This window comes from Canis aureus, chromosome 29 (genome assembly GCF_053574225.1).
Source record: "Canis aureus isolate CA01 chromosome 29, VMU_Caureus_v.1.0, whole genome shotgun sequence".
In the NCBI taxonomy this organism is placed as follows: Eukaryota; Metazoa; Chordata; class Mammalia; order Carnivora; family Canidae; genus Canis; species Canis aureus.
Genome location: NC_135639.1, coordinates 25,214,770 through 25,230,999, shown reverse-complemented (window position 1 = coordinate 25,230,999; position 16,230 = coordinate 25,214,770). Strand labels below are relative to the sequence as shown.

The window sequence follows — 16,230 nt, the reverse complement described above, 5'->3', positions numbered from 1 at the left end:
GTGAGCAATCACAATGATCCACAGCTCACCGCATTGCTGGAGCTTGCACTGCCATGCCCAGCACTGGAACTCTCTACAATCCTTGGAACAAAACTGTTCTTAGAACTTGGCAAGTTACTTCCCCAGGCTTTGCCCCGCCGCCTTTACTCTAGGGTCAAAGACTTCAAACAACACAGAGATTGCCTTGATGATTAAAAGAGACTGCAGAAGAGCTACTTCTCCCTTCCCCTTTTCTGCTGTCAGGTTGGCCCCTGGTGCACATCAAGATCTGCTACCCCTACTCTGTCCCTCCAGTCTGACCTCAGCTGAGGTCTGCTCTGAACATCAAACCAAACTACAGCAAAGCTTTGGACTACACTAAACAAAGCTGAACAAAACAAAAACTAAACCACATTATCAGTGTAATAAGTAGAAAGATGAACACAGATGTTTACCTGCCAAGTGAGGGGAATAGAATAGAATTCTTATCCTTCTAAAAATGCAGTGATCCTATAATGCTCTACAGATGACTTCAGAATACGCCCCCACATGCATACACACCCGTCCCAAGGCCAGTAATGAATGATGCAGGGATTATAGTCTTGTTCATCCATGTGAGCCCGGCTATTTGAAAGCTAGAAAGTGAGTACAACTCTAGGTGGGGTAGGTGGGTGGAAAGTCTAGAGAGATGAATAAGGAAGAGAGATTAAACCTCTTCAAAACAAGCTAAATCCTTTAGAGCACATGAGCAATCCTGAACAACCTTCTTAACTCCATCTTGCAAGCAGTGTGGGGGAAGCCTAAGGGCCTCTCCTGGCTCTCTTCAAATATTGACCCTCTGCGCTCACTGGCCGGAGTTCAGACTAAAAGGCCAGCAGCAGCATAGAGCCAATGTTTGCAGAGCAATTACTGCAGCCCACTGCCTTGTAGGTCAGATTGTGAAACAACCTTCGGTGGAGCCGGACCTTCAGAGAGCCTTCCGGTCCTTCCCCGGTGGGTGCTACTTAACAGTGAAGGAGCTGTGCAAGGACATTTACAGAGGCTGGAAAGGTGGTCCAGTGCCAGAGAGAAGCCAACTTAAGAGCATCTGTGGCCCTTCACCGTCCTCCTTCTCCCCTTAACTGCCCCTCCGAGTAATCCAAGTGCTTTATGGCCAAACAGGCCTCAACATCAGGCCTTGTCCCAGACAGCTCCCTCCAGGACAGGTCCCTTTCCTAGTCAGATAGGCTGAGTGGTGGATTATTTTTAGAAGAAATCAATTTCCACATGGAGACCAAGAGCCTCTCTTCTCCCTATTCCCAACTTAACATCTGAAATGCCCTTAGGAGCCCTCTCTGGCTACTGACCTGGTTTCCAGAAGTGTTTGGAATAGTTGTTGAATTGAATTGCTCTATTGATGGGTCAGATCATGGTGGTGCATAGTCTCCTTCTTCCTGTTGGGGCCCTAAAGATTTTCGAGGGCAACAGGGGAAGGCCTGGGAGGGTGGCAGAGCCACCCTCTGGGGTGGGTGTAAAGCCAGATCAAACCTGTTACGGGTCCCAGGTGGTCTAAAGCAGCACAGTCCAAAAAAAACTTCTGTCATGATAAAAAAGTTATATATCTGCTCCATATGTAGCCACTAGACACTGTGGCTTACTGAGCACTTACAGTAGAGCAAGTATGACCAAGAAAGTAAATTAATTTCATTCTTAAAAATTAATTAATTTTTTTAAATTAATAATTTTTTAATGAATTTAAATGTCAATGTTAATAGCCACATGTAGCGAGCAGCGACCACAGTGAGCAGCACAGGTATAAAGCCTCTGTACCCGGGGCTTGCCAGTGGGCAGGAAGAGGGGCCACATTCAGGGCATAGCCCCTTGTGTGGAGGAGACAAAACCACTGGCTCTGAAGGCTGAAGGCAGACGATATGGGGAGAGAAAGGGGGTCTTATCCTGGTGTCCTTGGAAGGATTTCAGGGGGTATGAATGACCAAAAAGGTTACTGGAATTATCTATGTACACTCATGCATCTGTCTGGGGAGAGAGTCTTTTGCTTTATTAGAAGCATAAAAGAATCCCTGATCTCAAAAAGAAGAGAAAATAACTCCTTGATCTGTCAGATACAACTTCTTCAGAGAAGCCTGCTTTGATCCCAGAGTATAAGGTTTCTCTGCAGTATCTTTATGGTACTTTTCTTTGTAGCATTTGAAATAGTATATATATATAATTTTTTTTTAACTAAAACCCATCTTATCTCACTAAGGGATAAGTCCCATAAATTAAGCAGTAACCAAATCTGCTTTGGCTCATTAATAAATCCCCAGAGCCTGGCATACTGCCTAGTACATAGAAGATAGGCACTTAGATTAGATAGATTGAGGGTGGGTAGGTGGATGGATGGATAGATGGATGGATGGATGGATGGACGGATGATGACAAATGGACAGAAGGAGGCAGGCATGCAGGTATAAATGAATAAACAAATTAACAAACAAATTAGGGACATACTTAGGCCAATAACTATAATTCTCAAAAAAACAACCAAAGATCCCCAAACTGGCATGGAGGTATGGGGCTATATCACTTTAGGCTACTGTCCCAATCAGAACCATACAGGTATCTTTTTTGTTCCCTCCTCCCAAGGGGAATGCTCTTTCCTTCCTCTCTATCCACAGCATTTTGCTTGTCCCTTAATCTAGCATTTATTTCATCTACAGCGGCCTTTGTTGCTTTAAAGTCTACTTCTCCCACCAGATTTCTAGAAGGAAGGGAACTTGTCCTTCTTAACTTAGCATTCCTTAGGCTGTGTCACTTATGTCCTGCAGAAGTGCAAAATGTGCTGGAGGCCAGTCTACTCTTACCCTGAGCCTGCCTGACTTATTTATCTTTATACTTCCACCCTCACTACTCACAGCAGGGTAAGACTGCCAGATTTAGCAACTGAAAATACAGGACACACAATAAAATGTGAATTTCAGATAAACAATGAATCACTTTTTTTAGTATAAGTATATCCTATGCAGTATTTGGAACACTTATTTATTTTATTTTATTTTACTTTTTTTAAGATTTTATTTATTCATTCATGAGAGACACAGAGAGAAAGGGAGAGAGAGGCAGAGACATAGGCAGAGGGAGAAGCCTATCTATCCCGGATCTCCAGGATCAAGCCTAGGGCCTAAGGTGGCGCTAAACCGCTGAGCCACCCGGGCTGTCCCTGGAACACTTTTATAGTAAAAAATAATAATTATTATTATTTATCTGAAATTCAAAATTAATTGGACATCTCGTATTTTATCTGGTGATCCTACTCCAGGGCCTCAAAGGGAGCAGGTAGCCAGTAAGTAAAGAGTATGGGTGGCATGGGGGAGACAGGAGAATACCGAGATAAATGACCAGCTCTGTATATAGTCCTAAGGCTTCAGATAAGGGTAGAACAACAGGCAGTTACTGAGTTATCTGTGGGTTCTCTTCCCCAGTGCTATGCATGAGCTGGGGAAGAGACCCATTAATGCCATGGGTAACATCAAAGAGACACTGTCTCTCCTCCTTTCTGCTCCTGCCTCCCCCTACCTGCCACCTCCTCAGGGCCAATTGCCCTGGTACGTGCAATGGGATTGTCCATTCCCAAAGATCTCAGATAGATTTGCTCATTTAAACCTCACAACAACCCTACCGGGTGGGTACTATTTAAATCTTCATTCCACAGATGGGAAAACAGAACCTAGAGAAGTTAAGGACTGTTTCTAGAGTTACACAGAACCAGAGCCAGTAACCAGTCTTAGGCAATGTGTTCCCAGTGCCTAAGCTCTAAGCCACTCTCTCACACAGCTGCTCAGAAAGCCCAGTGGCGAAGGCACCAATGACCAGAGATAGGATTAGCAATGCTATTTCTTCTTCCTCTATAGGAGCTGCCATATTAAAATCAGCAACCTTGACAAATAAGAAAGGCTTTCCAAAATGAACACCACTAAAAGTCATCATGTCATGAGTTCTGTAAAATGGGTTTACAAAGATGCTATGCTTGGCTTAAAAGTTAAATTCCAAAGAATCATCCCAACCCCTTTCCAAACTGCATCTACAGGATGGCAATGACCCATGTAGATAGGCCTGGCCATGCTTACAGCTGGAGCCAGCACATGGCACAAGATGCTCCATGCTGTGTGTCCCAACACACAGGAAATAAGCCCTCCAGGCAAGAAAGAAGTAAGGGGAACAGCATTCCTTTCTTGTGAGGTTCTGTAACTAGAGAGGGGGTAAGAGAGCAGAACAGAAGGGGGGCGGAAGCTCTGATTTGAGAGTTTCCGCTGGCTCTCAGACCCTCTCTGGCTCATCAATGAGTCCTTTCAGGGTTCCGTCTCCCAAACTAACTTATCATTTCCTGTCCAGCACACTACATCCATTGACGGGGTATCAGCAAATCCCACCAGTTTATACCAGAAGGATCCAAGAAGATTGGACAGGAATGGGGGAGGTGAAGGGAGGAAGAGGCAGGAAGGTAAGGAGTGGATTTCCATCTCATACTGTTGGATTAAGATTAAGTAAATCCTTTTATTGTAATACAGGAAGCTGGCTCACCTTTGGCTCATCCCATAGGTAGAGTGATAAGGACAATGGGATAAAGTCAGGTACTTGGGGGCAAACATGCAGGCCTGGCCTCTCCAAGATGACTCACCACCAAAAGCCTGAAAATGAAGGAGTGAACCTTGGTTGTGAGGGTCAGGAGTGGGTGTCTTTTCTTTGTGTTTTTATTGGCCTACACCAGGCTTATAGCTCTAAGGAAGAATCTAGAACCTCTGTTTCCCCTTCCTGGTATTGGAAGGGCTGCTGTTCAACTCATGGTGATCCTGCTTTGTCTGGTGCCTGACTCTGATCCAGAGGCATAGGCCCCCTGCTGGTCATGTCTGTGCTACATGACCCTCTACCCTGGGCCACACTGATTGGTCCAGAGAGGGCACCTGACCCAAATCAGGCCAATCCAAGTCTTCCCTGGGATTTTTCAACTTGAAGCTTGGATAGTCAGTCTCTCTGGTGTTGGGAAGCACAAGATATGAAATTTGGGAGCTGTTGAGAGCCAAGTTCCTCAGGGATCTGAGGACAGTGCCAGAGAGAAGCAGAGAGCAGACACAGAGAGAGAGAGAGACAGCAGCTGTGGTTTCAGATGTTTCTGGAGGAGAGTAACTCACTCTCCTTTTCATCATTTGGTCAACTGCATGGCTTTCCCTGGTATATCCTTCCAACCAAGTTTCCTATTTGTCTGAGCCAGTAGGAGTATAAAACTATCACTTGTAACCAAAAGAAGTCTAACCAAATTAGTTGGCAAAAAGGGAGGTGACTGCAAGAGAAGCTGTATGAACATGTCTGTGTATATTAGAGAGTTGCACACACCATGCAAGCGTACAAACAGGGCAGCAAGAGCCTCATTTGGCTAGACAGACACAGTGGTATGCCCAGTTTGTGTATGTAGCTCAAGAAACTGCTTATTTTCTGTTTCTGTCTCTCCTGTGTGTTTGCTTTTCTTTGCCTACAATGATGTGGTGGCTTGCGTCTCACCCTGGATGTTTATAGTTACATGTCTGCTCATGCACACAGCACCCACAGCCATTCTCTTGCCTCTCCACCCTGGTTTCCTACCCCCCCAGGCAAAGGAAGGGGACAAAGCTTGACTGTTAAAACCATCAGAGGAAGCCAACAAAACCCGGTGTCTGCTTGCAATATCCAAAACTGAGCCAAGCTCAGCTAGACAGGCGAGGTTTCCTCATTTGTCCCTCTGCTCTGACCTACTGCTGACCCTGAGAGCTCTGACAGGGGTTCTTCAGATGAGTGAGGACATGAGAGAGGCCAGCCCACCAGAGACTCAGGCTACTACAGGTGAAACTGGGTACCATCTGAACTCAGACCAACTTACCTGCAGGTCAAAGAACTTGCTGTACCTCCGGTAGATGGTCTGGGATGTGGAGTCGGACCAGGTCACGTTGATGATGTATACCTGTGGAGAAAAGGTAAGAGCAAATGAGTGGGTTACTAAGGCTGAGCTTCAAGCTGTACCAGGCACCATTTAACATGACTGTGGATGCCCGATGGCCAGGACCATTCTTACGTCTGTCCCCATGACCCAGCAGTGTCACATACCACTATACACATTTGGTTTTTTGTTTTTTTTTTTAATTTTTTAAAAATTTTTATTTATTTATGATAGTCACAGAGAGAGAGAGAGAGAGGCAGAGACACAGGCAGAGGGAGAAGCAGGCTCCATGCACCGGGAGCCCGATGTGGGATTCGATCCCGGGTCTCCAGGATCGCGCCCTGGGCCAAAGGCAGGTGCCACACCACTGCGCCACCCAGGGATCCCCACTATACACATTTGTATGTAGATGCTACACACATTTATTTAAATATCCAGTAAACTGCTAAGGATGATTATCTTAGAAAATCAGAATTACAAGTGGTTTTAATCTCCTTCTTTTCATTTATATGTATTTTATATAACAAACATAAACTGGGGTTCCACTAGTTCTCAAACTTTTAAGTGAATAAGATTCTATAAAAGGTCTTCCCAAATTGCAGATGCTGGGGCCCTACTCTCTGAAATTCTGCATAAGTAGATCTGGGGTTTCAGAACTCAAGCATCTACATTTTATTTCATTTTGTTTTATAAAGGCTTTTTCTTTAAGATTTTATTTATTTGAGAGACACAGAGAGAGTATGAGCAGGAGGAGAGGGGCATTGCAGGGAGGGAGAAGCAGACTACCCACTGAGCAATGAGCCCAACATGGGGCCCAATCCAGGACCCCAAGATCATGACCTGAGCCGAAGACAGACTAAGCCACCCGCATGCTTTTTAAAGGCTTTATTTAGCAGTTTTAGGTTCACAGCAAAATTGAACAGAAAGTACAGAGTTCCCATACACCCACTGCCCTCTCCCACTGCTTAAGTGGTACATTTATTAAAATGGGGCATCTATACTTTTAACAAATCACTTCTGCTATAGTTGATCCTCAGAACCCACTCTGTCAAGCACTTCAGATGACCATAAGCATTTCAGAGATGTGCAATTCATCCCAGTATTCTTACATCTTAGCTCAGAGCCAGGCACAGAATGGATTGGGTGCTCAGAAAACATTTTACTGCACTGAACAATCAAACTGACCCTCTGGATGAGAGGTGGATTTGCAGGACAGATGTTAGTGTATGTAACATTTGTAAACTTGTCTGAAATGAAGGTATTTCCAGGACCCCATTCCTAATGTCACCTTCACTTGGTACTCAGGCTCTCTAAGGCTGGTGCCTCAACCCAATCTGGAAGGCTCTCTGGACCAGGAGATGGGCAGGCCTGTTGGATGGAGGAGAAAGTCCCCTGCCCCAAAATCTGGCCTACTGTCCCTATCATTTCTGTCTCTTGTACCTGAACACACACCAAAGACACAGTGAGAGGGAGGGGTCCCCTCAATGCTCTCAGGGCTATTCTGCTGAACTTCCCCTCTGGTGCCTCCTGTGACATCTCTGAGGTTAAGGGACAGCACTGAGACACAGTGAGACCCCTACCTCAAAGAGACTGAGTGGCTGTATCCACAATTATGATTCCTTTGCTAGGGTGTCCATCAGAATCTGCTGGCAAAGGGCACCTGGGTGGCTCAGTCAGGTGCCTGCTTTTGGCTTAGATCATGATCCCAGGGTCCTGGAATGGAATCCTGCATTGGGTTCTCTGCTCAGCGGGGTGTTAGTTTCTCCCTTTCCTTCTGTCCCTCATGATGTAGCTCCATCATGCTCTCTCTCTCTCTCTCTCCCTCTCTCAAATGAATAAATAAAATCTAAAAAAAAAAAAAAAAAAGAGAGAGAGAGAAAAGAAAAGAAAACAAAAACAAACAAACAAAAAAAGAAATCTCCTGGCAAGCTTCATAAAAACTCAGAATCCAGGCACCTGTCTAGTAATTCTGATTCAGTAGATCTGTGGGGACTCCACCAGTGAGAACAAAGTGTCCAGTGAAGCCAGGGGTCTCAGCCCCTGTGAGAAGGAAGGAATGCTAGCAAAGAGCAGGAGCATTTAGATCCCTTGGCATCAGGGTAGCTGAATTCTCCAGATACCTGGAGCAGGGCTGTCTTAGTCTGTTCAGGCTGCTGTAACAAAATACCATCAGCTTAACCAACAGACATTTATTTCTCACAGTGATGGAGGCTGCAAGTCCAAGATCAAGATTTCTGGTGAGAGCCTCTTCCTGACTCGCAGATGATCACCCTGTTGCTGTATTCTTATGTGATGCAGAGAAGGGGCTCTAGTCTCCTCCTCGTCTTCTAAGGGCACTCATCCCACTACTGGGGCTCTATCTTCATGGCTTCATCTAAACCTAGTCACCTCCCAAAGGCCCTACCTCAAATATCATGCTAGGGATTAGGGCTCCAATATATGAATTTGGGGGGAACACAGTCCACAGCAAGGGTTTTGCACATAGGGATACAGGGCTTTATGTCTGGCTACTCAGTTAACCTCTAAGCAAATGAGCTCTGAATCTTCAATCCCCTCTCCCCCACCCGAGCCCCATCACAGAGGTCACCTCGCTCTGGGCAATGTTCATTCTGAATAGAAACCAAGGAGAGGGCCATAAAACAAAGCAAACAGTGAGGGTTGCCACCCTGACATGAGGTACTGATGACATGTTTTATGTGATCCTGATAAGAAAGAACACAAAGCGAAAGGCCATCCCTATGTTCACAAACTCAAAATAAACTACTATTATAATAGATAGGGATATAAACATATATCTCATACGATAAAAGGTAGAAATCATTTAGATAATGGCCACTTCGTGCCAGCACAGTGTAAAGCACTCATAGCATTTACTCATTTAATCTGTGATGTAGCTGCCATTATTATCTCCATTCTATACAGGAGAAAGTTGAGGTTCAGAGAAGCTAAGTAACTTGCCTAAGGTCACACAGCTAGTAAAATATAGAGCAAAGGATTTGAACCCAGGTCCGGCTGAGCCCAAACACCATGCTCTTCATCACACTGGACTAGCTTCCTATATGTAAATTTCAGAGTGTGGATATTTAAATCAAAATACTTAATCAGGACTGAAAGACATCCTTTTTAAAAAATATATTTTATTTATTTATTCATTAGAGACACAGAGAGTGAGGCAGAAACATAGGCAAGAGGGAGAAGCAGGCTCCTTGTGGAGAGCCTGATGTGGGACTCGATCCCAGGACCCCAGGATCACACCCTGAGCTGAAGGCAGACGCTCAACCACTGAGCCACCCAGGTGCCCCTTTCTTAACAAATCTTTGGGTGGCCTAAAAGTCTGTTGTACCCCTTGCATAGGGGATAAGCCTAGCGGAACATGGGGGAGTCACATCAATTATGAGAGCAAGAAGAGACAGAACTTAGGGCCCAGACAGAAGTCAGTGGTCAGGAATGCTACAAAACCAGACAAATGCAGAGGGAACCCTCACACACAAGTGGCTTCATTGACTGTGGCCAGATGCTCTGGCGTTTTCACTGGGGTTATGACCTACCCCATTCCCCCTGCTGACTCCTGGCTCCTTGACCCCCAAATCCTGCCAGCTACATCTACCCTTCACACAGGTCCCGGGAAGGGAGCAGATGCTATACATGGCCAGGTGCTACCTTCCTGACCTCTGCCTGGGCAGACACACTATAAGGAGGTCCCAAATGGCAGTGCCCTCCCAGGAGAGAGCCTGCAGACCATTAGACAGCAGCCTTTCTCCCTGGCCAACCAAGCAGGGCCTGGAGTAAGGGCTTAACTGGGGCTTACCATGACCCATGCTTCATCTTCTTCAGTAATTAGGGGCTTCCCTTCACCTCCCAGGGAGAATTAATTATAGACTCCCAGCCTCTGGCAGCTGGGAGGCCTCTCCTTCTGCAGAGGAGGAAACTCAGACCCAGGATGGTGATTTGCTAAGGAAGAAGTACATGCTCTAGAGTCAGTCACACCTAGGTTTCACTCTCAGGGCCATCCCTATTGGCTGTGAGACCTTGGCCCAGACTCTCAGACCCTCAGGCTCCTCTTCTATTCGATGGGCACAAGTTTTGGGGCTGCCGGGCCTGCCCCACTATGCTGGCTACCATGGCAAGTGTGCTCACCCTGTTAGTGTCAGAGCTGAGACAGGAGCCCAGATCTTGAAATTCCCAGGCTAGGGCTACCCAGTGCACCACCAGAGCACCCCTCCCCTCTGTACCAAGCCCCCACCCCCCCACCCCACCCCCGTCACCCTCCAAATAGTCCTTTCCCTTCCTAGAGAACTATCTCTTTATCTAAACCTTGATCTGAACCCACACCAAAGACAAGCCTCTGGAGAAAAGCCAGAGGGCAGGGCTGCAGAAGTTGTCCCTGTGATCCTTGCTGGCCATAGCCACCAGGCTGCAATACATTGTGCTTCCCCTCAAAACACATTTCTTTCCTTTTTGGGTGAACGATTACTCTTGCTAACATCTTGTACCCCACTTCCCACCCCATGAGCAAGCATGAGGCAACTCAGGTGCAGCAGTGTGGAAATGAACCCCATCCCGGGTTCTCCCAGACTTTTAGGATTTACCAGAGGCCCCCCAGCCTCCCTCCTGGACAAATGGTCTAAATCTTGAATTGAGGAAATGATCGGGACGCCTGGGTGGCTCAGCGATTGAGCATCTGCCTTTGGCTCAGGGCATGATCCTGACATTACGGGATCAAGTCCAGCATCAGGCTCTTGCAGGTAGCCTGCCTGCTTCTCCCTCTGCCTCTCTCTCTATGTCTCTCATGAATAAATAAATAAATCTTAAAAAAAAAAAAAAAGAATTGAGGAAATGATCAGAGACCTCCTGGAAATAGAATCCCAGAAATCTGAGGACAGTCTCCAGACCCCTTTCTTTCATCTGGGCAGCTTCTTTCAAGGACTTGTCTGCTTTCCTCCAAACATTAAACATCCTAGATTATCATTCCAGATGAGTATGGATATGCAAAATTCCAGCCCAACCCATCCCTCCCCCTTGGCCCATCTGCTTTCCCACAATGAGCTCCTCAAGCCTCTCGGAGCTGGCCCTGTCAGCATTGGAAACCCTAGCAATAAACCCCCCAAGAAAGAGCAGGTGGAGGGGAAGGGGACAGGGCAGAGGTCATCTGAGAAAGCCAGCTCTGTTTACTGGGACTGCGTGAGGGGCCCAGATAAATTCTCCTCTAGCTGCAGGAGCAGCCAAGATAACATTACCCTGCAGCTGGTTCTCAAGAAAGGTTTGCAATTAAACATCCTGCTGCCCCACACTTTACTTGGGGTTATGTTTCCTGGGTGGCGTTTTCCTTACTTCTGGATTTTAAAAACCCATGGATTCTATTTCCCCCATTTCTGGCCATTTCAGACAGATGGCAGGCCTCTAGGAGGCCTCCCTGCTGACCAGCAACTGCGTCCAGCTTCTCTCAGAGAGGCAGCTCCACAGTCTCACATCCACCTGCCCTGCTTACCCTCTACAGATCAGGGTCTCCACCACAGATACAACTGCGGAAACTCTTGGGAGACACCCAGCATGATGCCTTGGTCCCACCAGCCCACTCACTCTGGGCCACCTTCCATCCACTCAGCTCACCAGGCCCAGAAATGTTTGAGGCTTCCAACACTTCCACAGCTTCCAAGTCTTGCTCCTTTCAACAAGAAAACAGCCATGATGCAAATCAGACTCACAGCTTAATACCAGAGCACTGAGAATGAAGCCCAGCCTTGTTCCCGTGGAGGGACATCCAGGATCAGACTGGGGCTGTGACCAATGAACAACCCAAAGATATGGTGCAACCATTCTTAGAAGTCCTAGGACCTATCCCACGTTTAATTGGAAAGTGCCAATAAATATCTATTGCTCCTGTGCTGACGAAAAGTACGGTTAGAGGCAAGGAGTTAGGAACTATGGAAGAAACCCTATATCTTCGTGGCACTGTGGCTCAGTTTACTAAGGAAGGTCTTATTTTCTCTGGACCTCTGCCAGCTTCCCTGGCCCCAAGCCAAATGGAAACTCAATGACAGTCTTCCTTCACCTGCTCACACCATAGTGCATCAGGTGGCTGGGACTAGGACCATTGCATACAGTTGCACAAGTTGTTCATAGTTGCACAAGACTGCTCAGCCAAGGGGCAAGTAGGAGCTGAAATCCAACCTACACCCTGCACTGCCAACTGTACACTTGGCTGGAAATTGCAGGCACACAGAGAAAGGGGTGCTTTACTCTAATGCATACACAGTGGTTCTGGCCAGAACACAGCACCCTGTTCCCCTGGGTGGGCTGTCACTGCTTTTTAGAGTCCTGAGGTCACAATGCCTCCTCAGGACTCAGCTCTTCAACTCCCCGCAAATCTTCTAGATGGCTTAACATTTGAGAACAAATACTAAAGGATTTGGCCCCAGAAGTCTGAATGAACACAGCCAGCAAAGGGGAGTTTACATCTGGGGACATGATTGTTGCTCTGGCTTCTGGCCAGAGCAGTTCATCATGCCAAGTTCTCCAAGAAGATGACGCCAGCCCTCCTAAGTACCAGTCAGCTCTAACCCTCGGTTCAAGGGTCCCATGTACTATGCCCTACTCCAGGGAGAGGAGGAGCCAAACATCAGTTGCAAACTAGGCCAGACTAATCCTTGAGGTCCAAACTACCTGGTAAGGTAGAGGACCCCCAGGGCTGCTGCCCCTAGTGTAAGCAGCTATACCAAATGTTGGGCCAATGCCCCCATCCTCCCTGCAGGGGGCCCACTGAGTCCCACAGGAAGCAGTGAAGGCCATGGTGTCAATGACTCCTCTTGACTGTACCCAGACAGAAAGCCCCAGAACCCAGCATCTGACCTGGGTCCACTAGCCTAGCAAGTCTGTACCCATCTCTTGCAGCACCCATAGTTTGTTTCCTACAATTAGCTAGTTATTATATCTGCCTTTATTTGATAATTGTTGGCTCAAAACAACCCAGCATAGGGTTGTTCCTGTCTAATGCTGTGTCCTTGTCTATTCCACACGGCTGAGTATGTCCCTTCCAGCTGCAAGGGCAGTAAACATCTTCCCTAGCAGCCCTGGAGTTCCTCAGACCTGCCAGTTTTCAGGACATACCGAAATGATGCCTAACTGACAGATCTACTGAGTGAAAATCCATGGGGCTGGAAGCACCAAAGAGGCCACTGGCAGCAACACCTGGGGACTATCCCCTCGCCCCCAGAAGCAAATCCCTTGTGTCTGAGGGTAGACTACAAATACAGCTGGCTCAGTGCAAGGCCCTTTGCCAACCTAAAACCCCACCAGCAAGATCAAGGTTAATAGCCTGTGGCTACCTGACTAAAGTTTCTGCTTACTCTCAGGGTACGGCCCTATTAAAACTCCAAACCCTCCTCTAGGGTGAGTGCTTGTTCTTGGGGTGGGGAAGATGGTGATGCTGGAGATTTGGGGAACAACCACTACCTAGAAGCCTGGACGTGGAGGGTGCCTCCCCCACCCCAGCATGTACGTGTACGCACTGGCCACAGGGCTAATGGCCAGTCCTCAGATCAACCTACTCCAGGCCCCTCTGGACCTCGTGGTTATGTGCCAGTCACAGTAAATGCAGCTGAAGCGGCCCCAGGAAGGATCTGCGAGGGACGGGGCATGTGCTGCAGAATGCTTCTCTCAGAACTACCTGTCCCCCAGCCACGGAAACATAGCCACTGCCACCACGGCCAGTCTGCACCACATGGCCCTCATCTGGGATGAAGGGCTTTTTAAAGGGATTTGGAGAGGGGACAGTCAGCGGGCTCCTGTACCTTATCAAACACCTTCGAGAGTATTTAGTGGGCACCCATCACACTCAGTGTGGGTGCCTGCTATTGTCTGCATGGATCATGGTTGGGCCTTGATTACTAATTTAAGTCGAAGGGCACTAGGTAGGCAAGAGAGTCTGGAAAAGGCCTCCATATTATTTGTATCTACACTTACTGGTGGAGATAACAAGAGTCACCTCACCTTTGGGCTGTTGCGAGGATTCATCGAGCTAACCCTATATCTCCCCATTAGAAGGGAAGCTCCCTGAAGGCAGATTATGGCATCCTAATTCTCAGCATGACACTTTACGCCTAAGAGATATTCATTTAATGTCCCTTAAGTAAGTGAAGGAATGAAACAACCAACAAATGTTGAGTGAATGCTCACCTAGTACCCAGTTTTGTGCCAAGCTAAAGATGAGGCAATGACCCAACCTCCAGGCCCTTATAGCTCAATCTGACAAAATCAAGTAGGCAAACAGTGCAAGATGGAGTCATGGGGTGCCAAAAAGTAAGGCTCAGAAAGGACCAAGGGCAGTGTTGGCACCAAGGAAGAGGAAGACAGTTTTGAAAACATTTGATGAGTTTAAATTTTAGCTCTAACATTTCTCTGCTGTGTGGGCTTGGGCAAGTGTCTTAGCTTCTCTTAGTCACAGTTTCCTTAGCTGCAAAGTGTGGTGTATAATGAGAGCTTCCCATTAAATGTGATGATGGACATGGGGCACTCAACACAGGACGTGGCACACGGCAGGTATGAACATTAATAGCTAATGAACATTAGCTATTCAGATACCCAGGAATAGAGATGGTGTCAACCAACTTCTTTCCCTTTGCTCTGACACATGAACCATGACACCAGGAACTGGAGCAGAAGGAGAATGGGAAGTAGGAAACAGGGCCACTGATGGATGAGGATGCACACATGTGCACATGTGCATGCACACACCCGCACACACCCCCACATGTGCACACCAGTAGCAGAACCAGCACTGGCCTAGGAAAGCAGAAGCACAAACATTAAGTGCTGTCTGGAGCCAGGACGACAATGGCTGTCCTCAGGAGCAGCCCACTGAAAGACTGGGCGAGCTGTGGCAGGCCCGTCTGGGTCGGAGGCTTTTTTTCTTCTTTATTTCTTGTTTCCTGGAGGGGAAATGAGTGTCTAAAGTAGGAGCTCCCAGGATTTACAAACCCTACACGGACCAGACCTTAAAAGAAGGTTCAGCTGTCAAAGCTCTGTGTATATAATCCCCAGAACTAGAAGAGAAACAGCAAAGAGAGTCTGTTCTTAGACACCTTTTTCTTATATGCACACACTATCGATTTCATGAGTAAGAACAGTAATAGCCAGGCCCACTTCATGGAGCACTTACTGCATTCCAGGCTTTCCTAAGCACTTTATTCAGATCATCTCATTTAATCCTTGTTATTATCTCTAGTCAATGTAGACACCTAGAGAGGTAATGGATCTACCTGGTCATACTGGTGGTGGCAGGTCATGGAGCTTGGCCTAGAATGTGGCATTGACTAAATAGCCTGACCACCTCATTCTCTTAATAACTACACCAGACTACCCAGAACAAGGCAGAGTCCCTGCCACAAAGGTCTGCCCTCATGCTTCAATCTGCTGCTCTGTCGAAGGGTTGCTTCATGGGTGGGTGATCTCTCAGTCCTGAAGTCACCCGTGTGGCAGGCAGGTAAGGAGGGCTGCGTGGGGACCAGCACTCTATTTTACATGATCTGAGTTCATCAGATCGGCTCCATGAAAAGTCATTACTCACTCTGAGCCTTACTTCCCATCCATAAAATAAGGGTGCTAATAACTGCCTCACTGTGAGGATTAATGAGAACACAAAAGCCCAGTGCCTGGGACACTGTAGCTGCTCAATAACTGTGACCTCCATTTCTCATCTCCACCCCCGCTCCCCATTGCCTTCAAAGTACCTGGCATGGCCTTTTGCACTTAGAATTTTAGCTTCTCCCCTAGAAGTTTCTGGAGGCACCAATTAGCCCTGAGTCTTGAAAGAAACCCACCTTGGGTTTCTAGAGCTCTGGATGTGGTCCCCACTCCATGCTTTTCAGAGTTCCTGAAAGCACATGGTTGAACCTTTGTACCTTTGTCCCTCAACTGTGCCACCACCCTCTGGTTCCAAGCCAGCTTATCAGAGCAGACAGGTCTGACCACCTTGCACCAGCAGGTGCTCCAATGGAAAGGCAGCAATGGACAGTGGACATCTTGGCTAATGCCCAGGAGCCCAGACAGGGTGGCAGTGTGCCCAGATCAGGGGAAGGAGGTTTACCCTATTATGAAAATCAAGAAAAATTCTAGATGCATTTTAACTTTCAGGAGCTAGAGTCCTGGAAACCTTAAACCAATGTATCCTGTCCTGAACTATAAAAGAGGGTCACACTCCTGAGCTTCGACGGGGCTTAGACATAGCCCAATGGGTCTAGGAAAGGGTTAGAAATGAGGATTCTCACTCCACACAGTCTCAAATCAATGACTGACCTGGGCCAGCT

At 47.2% G+C, this 16,230-nt stretch overlaps 1 protein-coding gene across 3 annotated transcripts in view; it reads right to left on the bottom strand.

Annotated features, from left to right (window-relative positions):
- The window catches only part of SH3PXD2A (SH3 and PX domains 2A), a 234,516-nt gene that overhangs the window by 174,596 nt on the left and 43,690 nt on the right, over positions 1-16,230 (bottom strand). For all 3 annotated transcript variants that reach the window (XM_077877769.1, XM_077877766.1, XM_077877767.1), the window contains exon 2: positions 5,870-5,950. In XM_077877769.1, the coding sequence (XP_077733895.1) occupies positions 5,870-5,950 (81 nt within the window). The remainder of the gene's footprint in view (positions 1-5,869; positions 5,951-16,230) is intronic.